Source organism: Dipodomys merriami, unplaced genomic scaffold (assembly GCF_024711535.1).
Source record: "Dipodomys merriami isolate MVZ:Mamm:240054 unplaced genomic scaffold, mDipMer1.0.p SCAF_188, whole genome shotgun sequence".
Classification (NCBI taxonomy): domain Eukaryota; kingdom Metazoa; phylum Chordata; class Mammalia; order Rodentia; family Heteromyidae; genus Dipodomys; species Dipodomys merriami.
In genome coordinates this window covers 862,301-886,250 of record NW_027203248.1, presented here as the reverse complement: position 1 = coordinate 886,250, position 23,950 = coordinate 862,301, and the positions used below count along the sequence as shown (strand labels likewise).

At 37.7% G+C, this 23,950-nt stretch overlaps 1 protein-coding gene across 3 annotated transcripts in view; it reads left to right on the top strand.

The window, feature by feature from the left end:
* The window catches only part of Elf1 (E74 like ETS transcription factor 1), a 94,385-nt gene that overhangs the window by 34,447 nt on the left and 35,988 nt on the right, over nt 1-23,950 (top strand). For 2 of the 3 annotated variants that reach the window (XM_070026677.1, XM_070026676.1), the window contains exon 2: nt 23,117-23,414. In XM_070026677.1, coding sequence (XP_069882778.1) covers nt 23,343-23,414 — 72 coding nt within the window. In that variant the 5' untranslated portion in view covers nt 23,117-23,342. Of the gene's footprint in view, nt 1-22,591; nt 22,647-23,116; nt 23,415-23,950 lie in introns of those variants that run through there. The other variant, XM_070026679.1, reaches the window with a different exon arrangement.

Genomic DNA, 23,950 nt, shown 5'->3' with positions numbered 1-23,950 from the left:
GGCAATCAAACATTTGCTATAGGACCTAATAGGAAGGTAATAACTTACATATTCAAAAATTATTTCCTTTTGTGACATTTTTACTGACTGCCAAAGATTGACATTGAAATTTGAATATAATGAAATGATAAGCTAATGTTTTAATTTGAAATTTTAATATCTAAGCATTAATTTATTAGGATTCTTTAAACTTTTTTCTTTTTTTCTTTTTTTTGTCGGTCATGGGGCCTGAACTCTGGGTCTGGGCTCTGTCCCTCAGCTCTTTAGCTCAAGGCTAGCACTCTAACACTTGAGCCACAGTGCCACTTCTGGCTTTTTCTGTTTATGTGATGCTGAGGAATTGAACCCAGGTCCTCATGCATAGAAGGCAAGCATTCTACCACTGAGCCACATTCCCAGCCCTCTTTAAGCTTTTATTGAAACATTTTATGATTTATGAGTGTGTATCTATTTATATAGACAATATTTGGCTTTGGAGCCCTAACTGGTTCCTAACTCCAGAATCTTCTGTTTTAGCCTAAGTGGCCAGCTAAAACATATTCTTTTTTTGGGGGGGGGGTCTGGTCGTGGGGCCTGAACTCTGGGCCTGGGTGCTGTCCCTCAGCTCTTCAGCTCAAGGCTAGCGCTCTACCACTTGAGCCACAGTGCCACTTCCGGCTTTTTTCTTTTTGCTTATGTGATGCTGAGGAATTGAACCCAGGGCCTCAGGCATGCAAAGCAAGCACTCTACCACTGAGCCACCTTTTCAGCCCAACATATTCTTTTTAAGATTAGTTTTAAGGTAAAAGATGAAATGAAAGGTCATGGAGGTTGACTTACCTGAGAAAACATCTTAATTATTATTTTTGTTGTTGTTGGTGGTGGTCAAAGGGCTTGAACTCTGGGCCTGAGCGCTGTCCCTCAGCTGTTCAGCTCAAGGCTAGCGCTCTACCACTTGAGCCACAGCGCCATTTCCAGCTTTTTTTCTGCTTATGTGGCGCTGAGGAATTGAACCCAGGACCTCATGCATGTGAGGCAAGCACTCTACCACTGAGCCAACTTCCCAGCCCCTCATTTTCTTTTCTTTCTTAGGGAATTACTTATAGGTAAAGATCATGTCTTATTTATCTTTATTATACCTATGCTTGAACCTAAGTGCAAACCACGTTACTCTTTTATTAAAACTTAGACTAGGGATGTGGAAAATTGTTTATAGGGTTGTCCTTTTTGTATCATTTTTAGGGAATTTTGGTGTATAATGTATTTGAATCAGAATGCATAGGACAATTTAAGAATTACTAAAGTCTGGCATAAGATCATTTGATTCTGGAAATTGAATGCATCATGTGAAACGTTTAAAATGCAAATGAGCATATGAGACCTCCATCTTTAACCATCTGAATGAAAATGAGCACATTTTTTTTGGGGGGGGGGTCCTGTCGTGGGGCCTGAACTCTGGGCCTGGGCACTGTCCCTCAGCTCTTCAGCTCAAGGCTAGCGCTCTACCACTTGAGCCACAGCGCCACTTCCGGCTTTTTTCTTTTTGCTTATGTGGTGCTGAGGAATCGAACTCAGGGCCTCAGGCATGCAAGGCAAGCGCTCTACCACTGAGCCAACTTCCCAGCCCCGAGCACATTTTTTTTATAAGCAACAGAAATATATTTGTAATTGTTTTACTTGATGGGTTGTGATACCCCTTAAGGACAGTTTTTGCCACCTATCTTCCCTACTCTTGTCTCCACCAAAGTTGGCAAAAATGTCTCTGGTGAGGTTCTGTTGAATAAAGACAAGAATGTATATAGCACTGATAGGATTTCTGAGGATCATTTAGTATATAGGAAAAGACAATATAGGAAGAATTATCTTTCTTGAGGTATTTATATTTGTAAAGGTATACTTTTATAAATACAAGAATACTTTTTGGCTGTGAAATTTCAATTTGCTTAAAATCAGATTAAAAATTAAAGCTTGATGTAAGACTTGGAGTTACCTCTAGGTAAATAAACTTTGCTTAGAACCAAGTATGCCTTTGGGGGCTGGGAAGGTGGCTCAGTGGTAGAGCGCTTGCCTTGCATGCATGAGGCCCTGGGTTTGATTCCTCAGCACCACATAAGCAGAAGAAAAAAAAAAAGCTGGAAGTGGTGCTATGGCTCAAGTGGTAGAGTGCTAGCCTTGAGCTGAAGAGCTGAGGGACAGCGCCCAGACACAGAGTTCAGGCCCACGACCGGGCCCCCCCCCCAAAAAAAAAGAACCAGTATGCCTTTGGATTCAATTGTATCTAATTTTCTGCCAGATATTCCCCTTCCCCTCCTATCTACTCAGATCATTTGAAAGGTAAGTAGTTTCTCCTCTACTTCCCATTTAGGGTAGGAAAGGTTGTATTTATTTTATAGGTCTAATTGAGAACTGTTTTGCAGCTGAGAGGTAGTGCAGTAGTACTTTGTATTCATGAGTTGGAAGATAGCATCTGTATTGCCTTATGAGTTTTAAAAACAACGTTTTGAGGAGAAGCATAATGTGATTAAGATCACTAGATTATAAGCCATTTGAAGGCAGAAATTTATTTATTTGTTCAGTATTGTATTCCTATGATATAAAATAGGATCTGGCACTATTGTAGGTGCAAAGTGGATATTTGTTGAATGAATAAGTAGGTGAATGATCTTGAACTAAAGTCAAACACGGGCTCAGGTCTCCACTCTACCTCTGAATAGTTTGCGTATTTGCTTAACAAGTATTTGTCATGAACTCACCTGTATAAGAGACTGAAGTGACAGCCATGACAGTCCATGCCCTTACCTGGTTGGCTATCATAATCTTTGTACACTCTTATACATGAGAGATAGGTATTAAGTGATGTGATATTAAAATTTTTTCTAACCATTTGAAAAAGTATCAGATCTTTTGTACATACAAAAATCAAAAGTAGTTATTAGAGATGTTCAAGGAAACTATTTATGGGGGTTTGTTTTGCTTTATAAAAGCAAAATAGTATTTGTTTCACTTTGTTTTGTGTGTATTTTTTGCTATAAAGCACTTAGTAAACATTATAACACAGTCATATAAATTAACTTTATTGTGCTTATAGCATAGTTCCTGGATGTGTCTTCATGCTAAAATATCTATCTATCTATCTATTTTTTTTTTTAATTTAGCAAGTGCTTGTTACATTTATGGAGGCATTTTTAGATTCTTGAAAAGACAAAGCCATAAGACATTTGTTATAAAGAGTCAGGTTTGAATAAAGCTTAACTTCTTCAAAATAACCATTTTCATCAGGATTTTTTGTTGTTGGTGGTCGTGGGGCTTGAACTCAGGGCCTGGGCATTGTCCCTGATCTTTTTTGCTCAAGGTAGTGCTCTACCACTTTGAGCCACAGAGCCATTAAAATAACCATTTTCATAGGAGCATTTTCCTTCTAAATATTACTCTTGAAGAAAGCAGAGATTTATTTCTCTTTGTAGGCCTTGGGCACCCAAAGCTTTGTGCATGCTAGGCAAGGATTCTGCCACTGAGCTACACTCTCAGCTCAGAAAGTAAAGATGTCTTGATAATAGCCTCTATTAAGTAACGAAGAAATTTGAATCTGTCATGCATATATATTACTTCTTCATTAAGTAAAGTGTCATCGATTCAAAATACTTAATAATAAATAAGATCCAATTAAGCATAGATGTAATTGGTTCCTGCACTTACTTCAACTTTTAACTGGTGTCTCAATAATTAAAGGGTAGTTTTGATGTTCACTTGACTAACTTGTAAGAAAGATAAAATTCCCAGCTATTTGGGAGCCAGAGATAAGATTGTGGTTTGAGGCCAGCTCCCAAACAAGCTGGACATGGTGATGCTCAAGAGGCAGAGGTTAGGAAGGTTTTTAAACCCTATCTGGAAAGCAAACTAAAAGCAAAAAGGGCTGGTGGTACAGCTCAAGTGTTAGAACACTAGGCCCTGAGTTTAAACCTTATCACTACGGGGGAAAAAAAAGGATAAAAAGATCAAGTAATAAGTCATACCTTATAGCAAATCTTGTCTCCTCTTCTAATCCTTTGATGTAAAGAACAAAAACATAAAATTTATTGATTTTGTTTTAAACTATAGACAAAAATCACTGAATTGTTTTAAAAATTAGTTGAATCTCTATTATAAATAATTAATGCAGAATTTAAGGGGGGTAGTATGCATCAAAACTATCAGTGTATCAAGGAAGCTGTGGAATGATGAGCCACCATCATTTTTGGATGGTAGCTCCCAAATACCCTTCCTGTGAGACTTGCATTGTGTTCTTCAGTAATAGAGCCTGTAGTCTGTTGTTAAAATCCTTTTTGAAAATCTCTAGAACCTTCCTCTCACAAGCTTTGCTTTTTCTGTGTTATTTTGGTAAGGTAGCCTCATGGACTTCCTTGACTGAAAATGGCTTTGAACTGAAAACCTCTGGATCAGTCTCCTGAGTAGCTAGTGTTCACAGGTGTTATCTATCACCTGGTTCCAGCCCTGGTTTTTTTCTGGGTATTTTGGAGATGGAGTCTAGGGAACTTTTCTTCCCGGGGATTGCCTTGAACTGTAATTTTCCAACCTTCTGAGTATCAGGGTTTCAGAAGTGAGCCCCTGGCTCCTTACTTGCATTGTCTCTCTTGATCTAGCTTCCTGAATTAGAGCTTAAAGAATGATGTTTCTTATTAAATCAATAATAGCAGAGATGCTTATGAAAATAGGTGTTTGGGATCTTTCATTATCTCTGGATATACATCAAATAAGCATAATGAAAGTATTCCCTATTTCAAGAAATTTTTTTTTGGGGGTCCGGTCATGGGTCTGAACTCTGGGCCTGGGTGCTGTCCCTCAGCTCTTCACCTCAAGGCTAGCACTCTACCACTTGAGCCACAGCGCCACTTCCAGCTTTTTTTTTTTTCCTGCTTATGTGGTGCTGAGGAATCAAACCCAGGGCCTCATGCATGCAAGGCAAGCGCTCTACCACTGAGCCACCTTCCCAGCTTTCAAGAAATTTTATGTCAGGGTAATTGATGTACTTGAGTTAGCAGTAACTGAAATGAATTCAAATGATTTAAAAATTGAGAAATTACATTATGAAAGACAGAAGGCCTAAAAATGAGACTACCTTATATATTTAATTAATTTATATTATTTTCTGTTGGTTGTGGGGCTTGAACCAGGGCCTGTGTGCTGTCCCTGAGCTCTTTTGCTCAAGTCCAGTGCTCTACCACTTTGAGCTATAGTACCACTTTCAATTTGCTGGTAGTTAATTGGAGATTAGAGTCTCATGGACTTTAGATATCCAGCCTGTAATCCTCAGATCTCAGCCTCGTATGTAGTAGAATTACAGGCATGAGCCATTGGCACCAGGTTATTTTACTTTTTCATTATTATTATTATTGTTTTTTTTTAATCTGTCCTGAGACTTGAACTCTGGGCCTGGGAGCTGTCTTTGAGCTGTGTTTTTTGTTCCATGCTAGCATTCTATTCCTTGAGCTGAGGTGCCACTTCTGGCTTTATCTGAATAGTTTATTGAAATAGAGTCTCATGGGCTTTTCCTGCTTGGGCTGGCTTTGAACCATGATCCTCAGAGCTCAGCCTCCTGAGTAGATAGGATTATAAGTGTGAGCCACAGGCACCTAGCACTGTATTTTTAGATCTTCAAATTACTTAAAGTTAGATTCTATCTAAAGTTTGTAGAATAGGAAATATGAAGTTACTTGTATAATTTATAATATGAAGCGTTAACATTGTAAGTGTATCTCTTAAAAACACTGAGCTTATTAATAAGGCTCTAGACTTTCTCATTTTCCATCTGTGGTTTTTCTACTTGTTTTTTGGTTTCATTGAGTTTAGAAACTTAGGTGAGTACCAGACAGGATGATGATTCCAAGAGGAATCCCATTCTGAAATAACAAAGTAAGTTTATTAGATCTAAACTTATGAAAAATATTTTCCTATTTAAAAGAATAACAGGGCCTACTATAACAACAATATCTTGTTTGAGGTCTTCTTACACATGGTGTACAAGAAGTTTTGTGTTTAATGTATCTTTATGTTTCACATTGAGTCACAACTTGAGAGAAAAATGGAAATGTTCTATATTCCTAGATTTTATATGCTTAAGTTTGGTTGCTGCAAGACTTGGAAGAAGATCCTAAAATATCACAGGAATAAAAGCTTATGATCATCAAAGAATATGTAGAAGGGTCTAGATTGTTCTTGGCAATAATGAGTTCTTTAGATCAGGATTCTTTAATCATGGAAGGTGAGGGTGGCTCATGGGACTAAAAAAATACACAGATATGCTGGAACCTGTGATTTTGAAATAATGCTGTAGTTTGAAACTTGAATGCTCACGTGTTAAAGGCTTGGTGTCCATACTGTGTCACTGTTGGATCCTCCAGGAGATGGGCATAGTAGGAGAAAGTTAGGTCAAAATGTGCCCTAGAAGGAGATACTGGGACCCTGACCCCTCCTCCAGGTATACATGCTGTTTTACCGTGCCCTCCCCACCACAATGTGCCACCTCACCACAGGTCCAGAGACAATAGGGACAAATGACCATTGGCTTGAAACTATAAGCCAGATAGACCTTTTCTCCTTAAAATGTTGATTTACCACTGATATTTGTTATAGTAATAGAAAACTAGTACAATACAGTTTGAAGTGTACTTTACAAGTGTAGAGTAAGTTTTTTACTTTTTTTCCATAGGGTCTTGTGGCGTAAGCTGGCCTTGAACTTGATAAATAGCCCAGGTTAGGTTGAATTTACAGCCCTCCTATCTCATCTTTTCCAGTGCTGTGATTACAGATTTGTAACCATAGCCAATGAACTCTCTCTCCCCCCCTCCCACCTCCCTACCCCCAGGGGAAACAACAAAATAAAGCTTTTTAAAAGCAGTTTTAGACTTACAACAAATTTAAAGTACAGATACTTCCTATGAGCCCCTTATACCCTCATATGCATAGACTCCCCTATTAACTGGTATGTCAGTTATGATTTATGAACAGACACTGACACATCATCACCACTGAAGGTAGGTCTGAACAAGTTTCACTTATGAATATATAAGGTCCCTTTACATCTTTCTGAGCTTAATAGTTCATTTCTTTTTAGTGGTAAATTATCTTCTATTCTCCAGATGTACCAGTGTTTGTCTTGAAGGATGTCTTCTTTTGATGGTACTAGACCTCGGCCTTTTTTTTTCTCTGTCCAAGACCAGGACTCAAACTTGCTATCTGATGCCTTTTCACTCACTGGCAGGTGACCTACCACCTGCGCCATGCCTCCACCCCCAAACTCCCTTGTCACTTGTAATTGTTTTTCAAATAGGGTCTTAATTGCTAATTTTGCTAGGCTGGCCTTTAACTTTGCTCCTCCTTCCTCCACTTCTGTAATATCTGGGACTACAATATGTTCTAAATTTTGGCAATATGAATGAAGTTTGTATATTTGTGTGCAGTTATTTGTATGGGTGTATGTTTCCACTTTGAGTAAATAATAACTATTTTGAGGGGTGTGTGTGTGCATGTGTATGCATGCTAACCCTAGAGCTTGAATTTAGGGCCTGGGCACTATCCCTGAACTTTTGGGCTAAAGGCTCTACCACTTGAGTCACAACTCCACTTTTGGCTTTTTGTGGTTACTTAGAAATAAGAATCTTAAGGACTTCACTGCTCAGGCTGGCTTTGACCCTTGATTCTCAGAGCCTCTTGAGTAGCCAAGATTACAGGCATGAGCCACTGGTGCCTAGAATTATGTTTAATTTTGTAAGATACTGACAAACTCCCTTCCAGAGTGGCTTGTTCCATGTTTCATTCCAACTGGCAATAAATGAGAGTTCTATTGCTCTATCTCATTGCTAATATTTGGTTGTCAGTGTGTCAGGGCCCTAGATTTGAGCCTTGGTAAAAGGTATATAGTGGTATCTCATTGTCATTTTAATTTTCATTTCTGAAGTGACATATGATGTAAAGCATCTCTCATATGCTTGTTAAATATTTTTCATATGCTTTTCTTCCTTGGTGAAGTCGTCTGTTAAGTAAGGTCTTAGAACTTCTTAAAATTATGTTATTTTATTTAGTTCTTGTAAGCTTTAGGAAATTTTCTTTATTTTGGATAACACTCCCTTAGCAGGTGTGTCTTTTGCAAATATTTTTTCTCAGTTTCTAGTCTGTTTGCTCATCTTTTGACATTGTCTTTCATATAGCAGAAGAATCTTAATTTTAATAAAGTTAAGTTTATTGATTCTTTCATGGATTCCACCTTTGTGTCATGTCTGTCATCATCAAACTCATGGTCTTCTAGATTTTCTAATATATATTTTTGGGGAGTTTTAAGAGGCTTACTTACTATATTCAGGTCTATTATCTATTTTGAGTTTGTTTGCAAAGTGTGTAAAGTCTGTGTAGTTTTGTTGTTGTTGTAATGCTGGGGGTTTGAGCTCCAAGCAACTGCTCTACCACTTGAACCATGCTCTCAGGCCTTTTTGCTTAATACTACAAATAGACTTTTTTTTTCACCTAGGGCTTGCCCAGACTTCTTATTAATGCCTCACATGTAGCTGGGATGAAAGCATTCACCATCATACCTAGTTTTATTGGTTTCTGTGAGGGTCTTGCTAATTCTGTACCCTGGATGGCCTCTGCCATATAAATTGTCACTTCCCAATTAGCTGGAATAAAGGTGTGGGCCATCCTTCCTGACTTTGATTCATTTTTTTTTCTGCATGTGGGGTGTCCTAATTTTTTTCTAGCACTATTTGTTGAAAAGACTGTCTTTTCTTCATTGTATTGCTTTGCTTCTTTATTAAAAGTATTTATGTCAGTCTGTTTCTGGGCTCTTACTCTGTTCCATTTATCTGCTTGTCTTTCACCAATACTTCACTATCCTGATGATTGGAGCTTAATAGGTATATGTTTAATCTTGATCTTGTTCATTTTTCTAGTCTAGGTACTCCTATATCCTGTCTTGAAACTCTTCAGTGCAATTTCCTAATACCTTTGCCACATCATTGAAGAGTCATATAAGTGCTACTACTGGGTTTGGAGCTTTTCCTAATGGTAATGGAACTGTTGGTTAGTTTTAAATATAAAGTATGATAACCATGTATTCATGTTGGTGAACTTCTCCAGCTGGGTATGGTAGTGAACACTCCAGCAGGGGTGTGGTGGTTCTTGTCTGTCAATTCAGCAATTCATGACCATTAGTGATTTACATGATCATTAAAATTTTGCTTTCAGCTGATAGTTTGTGCTTTTATAAAACTGGTGCTTCTTATGATAGAATAATTTCTACCACTTAACAACTAGGCAGTGTAAGATGGAGATAGAAGTGGAGATAGGATCTTACTATATATAGCCTAGGCTATCCTGGAACCCTTGACTTCTGGGATTAACCTCATCTGTTCTAGTACTTTTAAGCAAAATTTCTCTGTTTTTTTTTTGTCATTGTCAATGCCAGAGCCTCAGTGATTTCTTAAAATCTGCTATTGCTGGATGCCGTTGGCTCATGCCAGTAATCTATTTACTTAGGAGGCTGAGTTCTGAGGATCACTTTTCAGAGCCCTCCCAGACAAGGAAAGTCCATGCATGAGATTCTTATCTCCAATTAGCCACCAGAAAATTGAAGTGGCTCTGTGGCTCAAGTGGTAGAGTGCTCAGCCTTGAGCTGAAGAGCTCAGGGACAGTGTCCAGCCCAGAGTTCAAGTCCCTTGACAGACCAGAAAAAGAAAAAAAATCTGCTATTATCTCAGATGAGAAAAACCATTTCATTAGGGCCTAATGTTTCTAAAGTGAAAATATGAACCAGGGAAATAATAAACCACAAAAATGAAACACAGTTTCCTTGCAAGTTAATTCTTGTTTGCTGCAGAGAGAAGCATTTTGAACTGCCTGAACAGGTTTTGCTGATAAGGACATTTTTGAATATGTGTGCCTTGGCTAGGTTGTTTTTTTTTTGTTTTTGTTTTTGTTTTTTGTTTTTTGTTTTGGTCCGGTCATGGGGCCTGAACTCTGGGCCTGGGCGCTGTCCCTCAGCTCTTCAGCTCAAGGCTAGCGCTCTACCACTTGAGCCACAACGCCACTTCCAGCGTTTTTCTTTTTGCTTATGTGGTGCTGAGGAATCGAACCCAGGGGATGTGTGGTAAGCGCTCTACCACTGAGCCACCTTCCCAGCCCCCTTTGTTGTTTTTCTTTTGTTGTTGTTTTGTTACTGTTCATAATTTGGGTACTAGAGGAAATGCATTTCCTGTAGCCAGTTAATTTGCATAATGAAAACCCCAAGCAATGATATTTTGATAGTTTTAACTTTTAGCCTTTTTGAGAAAGGAAAGAAGTTAATTTTTTTCACAACTAGATTTAAAACAGCATCTGAGTACTGTTGGATATTTCACTTTTACTTTGAAATTCTCTTGTTTTCAGAACGTGCTTAGAAAATAGTTAATCTTGAGACCACAGGTATGGACAGGTTTAGGTATTCTTTCTGCTCTGCTGTTTTACCAGGTGCTATAAATGCTGCCTGAGTGTAATCTGATACCAGGGAGGCCTTAGTGGCTGATAATGGGAAGTGGAGAAGTATGTGAAAGAACTGGAATTTCAGGTCTGGGGAGTAATTGCAGCCTGCCTTCAGAGTTCTGGAACTGTTCCCGTTCACGAGTGTCAGCAAAAAGGCAAAAGCAGGGAGAAGTCAGCTTGTTTGTTTGATCATACTGATATTTCTTTTTAAATTAGTATGGTCTAACTTAAGGTAGCTCATCAGAAAAGACTTGCTTGAGCCTTGCAAATAGGTCATCAGAAACCTGACTGAGACTTTGCATGCCGAAAGACTCAATTGATACTTCATTTATATGAAATTAAACCTCTGTGTTTTTAAAAATGTTTTTATTAGCCTCCATTTAGTTCTACGATCAAACTCTCTCCTGTATGACCCTCCCATACCCAACTCTTCCCCTTCTTAAAACAATTTCAGAAAGTTTCATTGTTCTATTTTCATACTTCAACCCTGGTAATTCTCATTGACCCAGCCCTAAGCTTTTTCCTTTCAGTTACTTTGCTGTAATTCTTATTTTGTTAATGTGTATTAATTGTACCAGGGTATTTTACCATGATATTTCAGACTTGCATGTATTGTATTTTAATCAAAATAATCCTCTCTGTCTCTTTCTCCGCTCCCATCTATTGATCCAACAGCTTTCCTTGAGATTCCTGATTATTACCATTCTATATGAACCTATAGTCTTTATGAAATGACAGGTAGTTCACTGCATTTTGGGCTGTATCCTCTACCTCAATTGAAAAATGCTTAATTTAAAGAAAGCATAATTTAAGTAGCCATACTTGTTAGTGTAATACCAGCACCAGAGAAGATGGATCAAGTGTTTTAAACCGGGTCAGGTACCTGTGACTCACTCCTGTCTCCTAGCTACTCAGAAAGTTGTGATCCAAGGATCATAGTTAGAAGCCAGCCTGGGCAGGAAAAAAACCCTGTGAGACTCTATTATCCCCAGTTAACCACCAAAAAGCTGAAAGTGGATCTGTGGCTCAAGTGATAAGAACACTAGCCTAGAGCAAAAAAGTTCAGGGACAGGGCCCAGACCTTGAGTTTAAGCTCCAGGACTGGTACCAAAAAAAGTATGAATCTAGCCTAGAACCACATAGTGAATATTAAGAACACTCTAGTCTACCTAGGCAGAACCTGTCTCCAAAATAAAGAATGAATTTAAAAACATTTTTATTAAGTTGTTTAGTTAGATTTTAGTTAATTGTTTTAAGTTAGTAGTTGTTAGTTTATTAAGAGGTTTCCAGAAATCAGATTATGAGGACAGTACATCTTTATCATTGTCACACCATCTATTGTCCATCCCATCCCTACCCTCCAGTTACATAGTTGAATTTTTACAGAATGTACATTGCTTATGATGACTATATTTGTTCACCCTTCCTCCCTCTGTTCCTGTGGTCCCCCCCAACTCATAGAACATGTTTTAGCTTCTTGTTATTCATTTGAAATTGCTCAGTGGAGTTACACCATTGGACTTCTCTAAGTATATCGTCCTTTAGTCAGTTTATGTGTGTATATGCATGTAATACTGTATATGTTATCACATATGGCTGTATTTTAGATCTAATTTCCACATACAAGGAAAAACATGCTGTTTGTCTCTATGAGCCTAACTTACTTGACTTAACATAATTTTTCCTAGGTCCATCCATTATTATGCAAATGACATAATATTCTTTCTGATAAATAAAATTCCTTTGTATATATGTACCACATTTTTTTTTGGGGGGTCCGGTCATGGAGCCTGAACTCTGGGCCTGGGCGCTGTCCCTCAGCTCTTCAGCTCAAGGCTAGTGCTCTACCACTTGAGCCACAGCGCCACTTCTGGCTTTTTTCTTATTGCTTATGTGGTGCTGGGGAATTGAACCCAGGGCCTCAGGCATGCAAGGCAAGCACTCTGCCACTGAGCCACCTTCCCAGCCCCCACATTTTCTTTTTTTTATTGTGAAAATACTGTACAGAGGGGTTACAATTACATGGGCAAGATAATGAATACATTTCTTATCAAGCATTGTAGCCTCCTCCTTTGTTTCCCCTTCCCATCCCATCCTCCCCCTTCCACCCCACACGACTCCCCCCCCTCCCCCGCCAAAGTTGTAAAGTTCGTTTTCGTCATAACGACTTGTACGTCTTATTGTTGCAATGGGTCCACCTGTATCCCTATTTAAACGATTTGTTTTTTCCCTTCCCCTCCACAAATTATAACAACATCAAATACAGTGAAAGCAGGGGTTTTATACCGTGGTGGAAGGGACATACAAAGCAACAAAGAAATCATCTTATAAATGTGTTAGAAACAATCACATGAAAGAAAAAAAAACATTTGAATATATATCTTAGGGTTCATTTCCCTAACATCAACTTAACTGACTTTTCTGCTTGACTGAGACATATACTAGTTATTGCAAATAAGGGAAACCATGGGATCTATGTTTCTCTGGGCCTGGCTTACTTCACTTAATATAATTTTTTCCAAGTCTTTCCATTTCCTAACAAATGGGGCAATGTCATTCTGATGGAGGCATAGAATTCCATTGTGTATATATACCACATTTTCTTGATCCATTCATCTACTGAGGGGCATCTGGGTTGGTTCCATATCTTAGCTATGGTACATAAGGCTGCAATAAACATAGTCGTGCTGGTAGATTTAATGTGGTCTTGTTTGTAAACCTTTGGGTAAATGCCCAAAAGTGGGATTACTGGGTCCTAGGGAAGCTCTATGTGGAGTCTTTTGAGGAACCTCCATACTGCTCTCCAAAGTGGTGGAACAAGTTTACATTCTCACCAACAATGCAGTAAGGTTCCCTTCTGTCCACATCCCCTCCAGCATCTGTTGTTATTAGAGTTCTTGATTTTAGCCATTCTAACTGGGGTGAGGTGGTATTTCAATGTTGTTTTTATTTGCATTTCTTTTATGGCTAGAGAGGTTGAGCATTTCTTCATGTGTCTATTGGCCATCCTTCTTTCGTCTTCAGAAAAGTTTCTCTTTAAGTCTTTAGCCCACTTATTTATTGGGCAGTTGATTCTTTGAAGATTTGTTGTAGGGGGATTTAATTTTTTGAGTTCCAGGTATATTTTAGATATGAGACCCTTGTATGGCTAGTGAAGATCTTCTCCCAATCTGTGGGCTTTCTATTGATCTTGCTGGCTATGTGCTTTGCCATGCAGAAGCTCTGCAATTTCATGCAATCCCATTTGTTCAACCTTTCTTTGATTTGTTGTGTTTCTGGGTCTTTATTAAGAAAATTTCAACCTGTGCCAAGAAGACCTAGGGTTTCTCCTATTCCATCCTGTAATATTTTCAGAGTGTCTCCTTTGACTCAGAGGTCTTTGATCCATTTGGAGTTGATTCTGGTGCAGGGTGATATATAAGGATCTAGCTTTAGTTTTCTACAAGTAGTTAACCAATTTTGCCAGCACCATTTACTGAAGAGGCTGTCTTTCTTCCATTCTATTTTTTTTTTTAGCTCCCTTATCGAAGATTAGATGGCTATAGGTCTGTAGGTTCATTTCTGGGTTTTCAATTCTATTCCATTGGTCCTGAGATGTGTTCTTGTGCCAGTACCAAGCTGTTTTGATTACTATGGCTTTATAGTAGAGTTTGAAATTTGGTGTTGATATTCCTCCAGCACTGTTCTTTCTGTTGAGGATCGTTTTTGCTATTCGGGGTCTTTTATTGTTCCATATGAATTTTTGGATTGCCTCTTCTCTATTTCCTTGAAGAATGAGGTTGGAATATTGATAGGTATCACATTGAATTTGTAGATAGCCTTGGGAAGTATTGCCATTTTCACAATGTTGATCTTTCCAATCCAGGAGCATGGAGTTTTTGCCACTTTCTAAGTTCTGTTTTGATTTCCTTTTTCAAGTTTTCATCATAGAGGTCCTTCACTTTTTTGGTTAAGTTAATTCCTAGGTATTTTATTTTTTGTGGGGCTATTACGAATGGAGTTGCTTTCCTAATTTCAGCCACACTTTTCTCATTGTTGGCATACAGAAAAGCCATTGATTTTTGAGGGTTAATTTTATACCCTGCTACTTTGCCAAAGTTTTAAATCAGCTTGAGTAATTTGGGAATGGAGTCTATGGGATTCTTTAAATACCAGATCATGTCATCTGCAAAGAGGGAAAGTTTTTCTTCTTTCTCTATTTGGATCCCCTTTATGTTTGCATCTTGTCTTACTGCTGTAGCTAGACATTCTAATACTAGATTGAAGAGAAGTGGAGAGAGTGGACATCCTTGTCTTGTTCCTTAGTTAAGAGGAAATGGCTTTAGTTTTTCACCATTAAGAATAATGCTGGCTGTAGGTTTGTCATATACAGCCTTTATTGTATTGAGGAATGTTCATTGGATTCCTAATTTTTCCAAAACCTTCATCAAAAAGGGGTGTTGGATCTTGTCAAATGCTTTTTCTGCATCTATTGAGATAACCATATGGTTCTTATCCTTGCTCCTTCGATGTGATGAATTATGTTAATTGATTTGCATATATTGAACCAACTTTGCATCCCTGAAATGAATCCTGTTTGATCAAGGTGTATGCTTTTTTGGATGAATTGTTGGAAGTCCATTGGCCAGAATTTTGTTGAGAAGTTTTGCATCAATGTTCATCAAAGAAATGGGTCTATAGTTCTCTTTCTTTGATGATTATCTGCCTGGTTTTGGGATGAGGGTTATGATGGCTTCATAGAATGAGTTCAATAGTGAACTTTCTCTTTCAATTTCATTGAAGAGTTGGAGGAGTATTGGTGTGAGCTCTGCTTTGAAGACCTTATAGAATTCTGCTGTAAAGCCATCTGGTCCTGGGCTTTTCTTAGATGGGAGGTCTCTAATTGCTGTTTCTATTTCAATGCTTGATATGGGCCTGTTAAGATGGTTTAACTCATCTTGGTTTAGTTTTGGCATGTCAATATTTGCTGGGAAAAGGTCCATTTCTGCCAAGTTCTTAAACTTATTAGCATAAAGTTTTGAGAAGTATTCCCTTATAATGTTCTGAATCTTGGTTGTTTCTGTGGTGATGTTTCCATTCTCTGAGTTTATTTATTTAGGTGTGTTCTCTTCTTTTTCTGATAAGATTTGCTAAGGGTCTGTCAGTTTTGTTAATGTTTTCGAAGAACCAACTCTTTGTTTTGTTGATTCTTTCTATTTTTTTTATTCTAATTCATTTAATTCTGATTTAATTTTAATTATTTCTTTCGGTCTACTGGATTGGGGTTTATATTGCTGTTCTTTTTCAAGGAGGCTCAGGTGTCTCATTAAATTGTTGGTTTCAGATCTCTCCAATTTGTTGATGTAGGAACTCAGAGCTATAAACTTGCCCCTGAGTACTGCCTTTGCTGTGTCCCAGAGGAGCTGGTAATTTGTGTGTTCATTTTTGTTAAATATCATGAACATTTGAATTTTCTTTCTAATCTGTTCCATTACCCACTCGTGATTCAGCAATGTGTTGTTCAGTCTCCATGTGTTAACAGGATTTTATTTGGTGGCTTTTGGTGTTGAGTTCTAATTTTATTCCTTTGTGGTCTGAGAGAATGCAAGGTATAACTTCAATGTTTCTGAATTTCGTTAAGTTTGCTTTGTGGCCTAAAATGTGGTCTATTTTAGAAAATGTTCCATGTGTTGCTGAGAAAAATGAGTATTCTGATGCTGCTGGGTGAAATATTCAGTAGATATCTGTTAAATCTAGTTGATCTATGCAGTTGTTTAGATCTGCGGTTTCTCTGTTGAGTTTTTGCTGAGTTGATCTATCTAGTGGGGATAGTGGTGTGTTAAAGTCCCCAACAATTAATGTCTTTGGATCTATGTGGGATTTGAGGGGAAGTAGTATTTCTTGGAGAAATTTGGGTGCTCCGTTGTTTGGCGAATAGATATTTAGAATTGTAATATCCTCCTGAAGGAGAGATCCCTTAATCAGTATGTAATGATCTTCTTTATCTCTTCTCACTAATTTTAATTTGAAGTCTATTTTATCTGATATTAGGATTGCAGCTCCCGCCTGTTTATGGGGGCCGTTTGCTTAGTAGATTTTGTTCCAGCCTTTCACATGGAAAATGTGTTTGTGTTTATGGGCAAGATGTGACTCCTGAAGGCAGCAGATAGAAGGATCTTGCCTTTTAATCCAACTAGACAGTCTATGTCGCTTAATTGGAGAGTTACGTCCATTAATGTTGAGAGATAGGACTGAGAGGTATTTGAGAGTTCCTGCCATTTTATCCACTTTCTTGGGGGCTGCAGCAACTGGGTTCTTCCTATGGTTCTTGGACTCTCAGTTTGGGTGCGGTGTCTTGGTCTTTATTGTGGTCTTGTTGGTTTTCTATGTGTAGGACATCTTTAAGAATCTTTTGTAGGGTTCGTTGTACCAGGCTTAGTACATGGTTTTGAGATAGCCTCATGAAATTTATTTTCCAATTAGTATCTTTTTTTCCTCCCTTAACTCATTGAGACTGCTGGCATCTTTGTTTGGTGAAGTTCAAGTCTGGCTACTTAACTGTGTCTGCATTATCGTGTGTTTCTTGCTTTATTTTCATATTCACATTTTAAAATATATATAAAAGCAACAATACTCCATATAGGAACTTGAAAGAAAAATACCAGTAAAAACTATTTGAAAGTTTAATGAGTTAAGTTGTAGTTGCCTTATAAAAAGGCTCGTAACTATTCCCTTTTCACTTTTTAGGCAAAATGTCTAAAGTAAGATGGTATGTAGGTTGTGAATCAGCAATAATAGTAAAACCAAGATTTAAAGTAATTATAGAGAAACTTACAGCTTTCTCCTGCAGTTATTCCGACACATGTGGTTGAAAGCAATTCATTCCAAGTATCAATATGTTGAATAAAATGCTATATAAAAACATTTCAAGGGGCTTGGAAGGTAGCTCACTGGTAGAGTGCTTGCTTTGCATGCCTGAGGCCCTGGGTTCGATTTCCCAGCACAGCACCACATAAGCAAAAAGAAAAAAAGCCGGAAGTGGCGCTGTGGCTCAAGTGGTAGAGCATTAGCCTTGAGCTGAAGAGCTGAGGGACAGCGCCTAGGCCCAGAGTTCAGGGCCCATGACCGGACCCAAAACAAACAAACAAACAAACAAACAAAAACATTTCAATTAGTAGTTGTACTGAAGTGTGGTTGGATACTTTTGCTATGAAGACGTATATAAGGGATTAATAGTCCTACATATGTGGTTGAAAGCAATCCATTCCAAGTATGTTGAATAAAATGCTATATAAAAACATTTTGAGTAGTTGTACCGAAGTGTGATTAGATACTTTTGCTATAGAGACTTATATAAGGGATTATTTATTTTAGGTGGCCAAGTCAAAAATCTTGAGACTCTACTTGAAAAATAATGAAAGCAAAAAGGGGCTGGGTGTCTAGCTAAAGTAATAGCCTGCCTAGCAAGAACAAGGCCCAGAGTTAAAATCCCAGAACTACCAAACAGATCTGTAAGGCCCAACAGTGATATGTCTGTTACTCTAGAATTCTAGATTTATTACTTCTCATTTTTTTTTTATTGTGAAAATACTGTACAGAGGGGTTACAATTACATGGGCAATATAATGAGTACATTTCTATCAAGCATTGTAGCCTCCTCATTACTTCTCATTTTTAATTTATCTATTTTTATTCTCTTTAAATTTCTGTTGTATTTTTTTCTTGATTTTTTTTAAATGTTTGTATGTTAAAGAAAGCCTTAATTAGGTTACCACTTATGAAGAAACTTTCTGTTAGGCACTAAATATTGAGACTACAGAATTCTAGTTCTTTAGATATTGCTACTTACAAACATTAGTATATATGCATAAACACAAACAGTGTGTATTAATGCTAGGATAGTCATTCAACCACTCTATTGATCTTACCTGGTGTATTTTTGCCTTTTTTGATGTAGAATTACCTAATCTACACCCCTCATTTTTGTTTGTTTCCTTTGTCGATTTTCATTATAGTGAATTGATACTACAGTAATTTCCCAAGGAAAAGAGTATTTATTTATTTATTTTTATACTAAAATTAGGGCTTGAACTAGGGGCCTGGGTGTTAAAGCTCAAAGCTAGGGCTTTACCACTTGTGCCACAGCTCTACTTCTAGCTTTTTTGGTGGTTAATTGGAGATTGAGTCTCACTGACTTTCCTGTGTTAGCTGGCCTGGAATTGTGATTCTTAGATCTCAGTTTCCAGAGTGGCTAGGATTATAGGCTCTGCATTTATCTTTCAAGCAAGGTTTCACTTTATGCCCTGAGAGGTCCTAAACTGTGATTCTTCAATTTCTGTTTCCTTATATCTCTGGGGCTACCAGGTGTGTCTGTTGTTGGTTGGTTGTGCCCAGTAATTGTGGTTCCCTCCAAAATATCAGTTCCCCTCTCTGGCTGAGATGGAGGGTCATGAACTTTTATGCCCAGTCTGGCCTTGAACATTGATGCCTTGATCTATGCTTTCCAAGTATCTAGGATTACAGACTTAAGCCATTGTGTCTGGCCCCAGATTCCTATATCTTAAAATTGCTTTCCCAGAAACTCTAACATTGTGTAAAAGATTAATTTAGGCAAATTTTGCCTGTCATGTTTTTGTTAATATTTGAAATATTTTTTTTTTACAAAAATGGCTTGAATTTTGGGTAGCAGTAACCTGAAATATGATTTGGGGTTTCGTGTTTACAATTGGTAAGTCATTTTGATTGAATGGGGGCCAAATTGGACTTTGTGAAGCAAAGGCTTGTAGACTAGAGTGAAGTTCTAACCTTGACACAATTGGAATGACCAAAACGTGCTAAATTTTGAGCACTAGTTTGTTGATAATAGGCTATGTGTTCCTGGAAGTGTCCAGGAACATAGAAATGAGATTTATGAAATAATTAGTCCCTAACCTGCACCTGCTACCCATCTTGCACACTGTGCTGGGCACTATAATTAAGCTAATTTTTATTGAGTACAATTTTCCAGGCATTCATCACATGTATTTTTCTCTTTTTCTTTAATCTGTTCCAATTTTTTATTGTACTGGGGGATAAAACCCAATACTTACCTGTATATGGTAGGCAAAGTGCATGCAAGGTACATGCTCTACCACTGAACTACATGTATTTGCACATGGGCCTTGCACATGTTGTTGTTGTTTTTTGGTTGGTTGTGGGGCTTGAACTCTGGGCCTACGTGTGGTCCTTGAGCTCTTCAGCTCAAGGGAGTGCTCTACCACTCGAGCTACAGCACCATTTCCGGTTTTCTGTTGGTTAATTGGAGATAAGAGTCTCAGGGACTTTTCCTGCCCTGGCTGGCTTTGAACTGGGATTCTCAGATCTCAGCTAGGATCTCAGATCTCTGAGTAGCTGGGATCTACAGGTGTGAGCCACAGGTGCCCAGCTGTACATGTATTATTTATCTAATCCTGACAGCTCTAGATTTGTTGTACTCTATTTGTTGTACTATTTACAGAGTGAGAAAACTTGAGTTTTACACCTGTTTATGGAAAGTCAGACTGAGACACTACATAAGTCAGCTTGTTTAAGATCATATTGCAAAAGATTGGAATACAAGTTGTTTTTACTCTAGATCCTGTTTTGCTTTACTATTTTACCTTAAGGTGGCACGTCTCGCTAAAAAATGGGAATACAGTCCTGACCTAGTTGAAAGAGCCAGGCTGGGAGGGTTTTTAATCTAGTGGATGGTCCACTGGATTACTTTTCAACCGTGCAAAAAAGTTGGCTGCTGTGTCTGTGCCATTCATACATATTTTTTCATTACTTTACAGTATTGTAAAAACATGCTATAAAGTGCTATTAAATGCAGCAGGGTGCACTTGAATATCGTATGTAACTCAGTAATGGATAATTTAAACAGTGAGATCTTTCTATGTTGTTTCTGCTTTTGTATTTGATTTAGAGTTAGTCTTCATTTGTAGTCTAGGCTGGTCTTGAAACTCAGTATCCTCCTGCTTTTTCCCTACAAGTGCAGCAAATTACAGACAATTTCTGAGGATCTTAAAGTGTATTAAAATATTATGGGTGCTTTTGTTTCCTGGAAGGCTTTAGTTCCTATATATTTCCATACTAGAGCAAATTTGAAGAAACATGGTGATAAGGTTTGGATGTTTTAGACATGTTGTGTCTAAGGTGGTCTTGTTCTAATAGTTTATTGACTAGATTTGGAGCTAAACTAGAGATAGGGTTTTCCCCATTAACATTGACATATGTGGTTAGATTTGGAAGCGGGACTGAATTATCGTAATAGAGTTTTGATTGGAAATTAGAACTCGGTTGGTTGGTTGATTGATTGTTGGTTGTGGGGCTTGAACTCAAGGCCTGGGCATTGTCCCTGAGGTATTTTGTTCAAGGCTAGCACTATATTGCTTTGAGCTACAGCTCTACTTCTGGTTTTCTGGTGGTTAGTTAGAGGTAAGGTTCTCACAGAGTTTGTTGCCAAAGCTAGCTTTGAACCACAATCCTCACATCTCAGCCTTCTGGTTTACCTCGTAGGATTACTGGGTCTGTTGTGCTTACAGACTCTGAGATCTTGGACATCTTAGTTTTTTCAGTGAAAAATTGACTCATTGATCTAGATTGTCTTGTCTGTTACTAAAAAATTTTGATATGCCTAGACTATGTTACTTAAATAACCCTGACATATAGAGATGGTATCTCTGTGTTAGGAATCAGAAAATTTATTTCCAAGAACCACTGTAATATCATAGGGTATATAACTAGAGAAGAGGAACAGGAAAGACAACAGGCCATTTCAAAACTGATGAAACCAATAAAATGCTTTACTTACATATTTTCAGCTTTGAACTTCTACAGTATATGTTAGTAAGAGTTATGTGCCCTAGTTATTCTTTTCCTACCTCAGCAAAAGGCCACTAAGATTGTGGGGAACCATTCTAGCTGTTTCATTAACATTGATTGTTAGCATGTGCCGTGAGGTATGGATCTGTTGATTGGTTGTCCTTACTGTTTGAAATCTTCCAGAGACTTTTACTAAAGCATAAAGCACAGTAGCAGTATGGAAGTGCTAGTGAGAAAAAGTACATGTTTATAATGGAAAAGAAAAAGTGAACTTTCAGCCAGGCACTCAGGAGGCTGAGATCTGAGGATCACAGTTCAAAGCCAGCCCAGGCAGAAAAGACTTATCTCTAATTAATATCACCCCCCCCCCCCAGAAATGGAGTTGTGGCTCAAGTTGTAGAGCAGCAGCCTTGATCTGAAAAATCTAAGTGACAGCACCCAGGCCTTGAGTTCAAGCCTCAGAACCAGCATCCCTTCTTCCCTAAAGAAAACAATATTGGAAAAGGAAGGAATGAAGAAAGGAAGGAAAGAAGGAAGGAAGGATATGATATGATTGAGTGTTTAGAGATTAGAGGAAGTTTCCAGGAATGAGGATAACAAGTTAAGAAGGAAAAACAGAAGGCAGGCCTACTATAAAAGAAATGTAATAATTTAAGGGAAAGGATAATACAAGTAATATTTGTCCAGTAACAAATGTATGTCTTATATTTAAATATGTGTGCTCAATTTAAAACAAAATATATTTTCTTATAGATAATGGTACATTGTTTAAAAACAACAACAAAAAAGGCTGAAATATGCTAAAAATACTACTGCAGTTGAATTTGCTCTTAGATAGGTAAAGTCAGTTAGAGTAGAAAAACCATTGGATTGGAACCTGAATTGAAGGCTTTACCTTCATGTTGCTTTGTTTTCAGTTGTAGAAATCACAGTAATCTATGTGATCCCTAACTATGTGGTCCCTAGAACCTAGATTACTTAGAGAATTTGTTTTCTTGAAATTAAGAAACCCAGCTCATAGTAGCTGGGTTTAAGCTCTGTTTACCTTGTTAGTTTATTTCTCTCTGTTTCTCTAGCCTTTGTCTTTCTTTCTCAATATACAAACATGCTTGACCGTCATTTTTAAAGCATTTCTTTTTTCCGTTGTGAAATTGTTTTTGCTCTTTAGTCTCATTTCTGTTTTTATACCATTGTAAAGTGCAGTTCTTTGCATGTTCTAATTTGCCATGACGTGGTCAAGGGCTGTTTCCTTCCTGTTGCTTGCAAGCCCTGTGCTGGAGATAAGGATACATTTCAGTGCATTTAAAAAAGAAGCTACTGAAGACAGCTTAAACATGGTAACAAAGTATTTTACTTACCTGAAGCTTTTTAAAGAACTAAAAGGGAAGGTTTTAATTCTGATTATTTTTAAAGCTTATAAAATAGTAAAGTTGAAATTACTACATTCAAAGTATGTGTGCGTGTGTGTGTGCCTGTGCGTGTGTGTGTGTGTGTGTAAATAGTTTATGTCCTTTATTGAGGTTACCAAGCCCCATTACTCTTGCTATATACTTGTTTTTATACTATTCAGCATTTAACGCAAGTTAATTGAGGATAGTAAATGACTGGAATTACTTCGATTTTAGTAATGAAGGGAAGATTTTATCTTAGCAGAAATGAAATCTTCAAAGAAAGTAGGTCTAAGAACAACAACAAAAAATAAGAGTGTTAAAAATTTGTCATGTTCATCTTAATCAACAAAACACTTGATATACACTGTTCTCTGAATCAGTTGTTATTTTTTAAATAACAAACATTTGTTTTTCAGGCCAAGAAAGTTGACAGAAGAATAATTTCAGAAGTACTGCCTCGTTTTGCTTAGAATCAATGAATCAAGAAACTTTGAACTATCTTCCCTAAAGAAACGTGGGTAGCCTGTAATTTTACAGACTTGCCTGAGGGATTTTTTCTCCCGAACTTGTTTCTGGACTCTACTGGCTGATTCTTGAATCTGTTTGGATTGTTCCATGTGGATCTAAAGGGAATGTTTTATTATGGCTGCTGTTGTCCAACAGAACGACCTTGTATTTGAATTCACTAGTAACGTCATGGAGGATGAACATCAGGTATGAGAACTTCAAGCTGGATTTTAATAACCATTATAATCTTCCATATGTAACAGAAAATTAGTTTTAGAAATAAGAGAGACTACTGAAATAAAAAACGAAACATTTGAAGGTATGTGTACACATACCAGTTAATTTATTGAGCATAAACTTCTTTTTTTGGGGGGGGGTTCCGGTTGTGGGACCTGAACTCTGGGCCTGGGCGCTGTCCCTCAGCTCTTCAGCTCAAGGCTAGCACTCTACCACTTAAGCCACAGCACCACTTCCGGCATTTTTCTTTTTGCTTATGTGATTCTGAGGAATCGAACCCAGGCCTCAGACATGCAAGGCAAGCACTGTACTGCTGAGCCACCTTCCCAGCCCCTTGAGTATAAATCTTATCCTTAGCTTTAATGATGTGACAAGGAATACTTTGGGGCTTCAACTTGTTTTCTTTAAAATGAGAGTCAGCAGCAACTGCCTTAAGAAATTACTTTAAAAAGTTATAGTTAACATACTAAATTTCAAATCCTGTAATTAGTATTTGTGATTGTGGG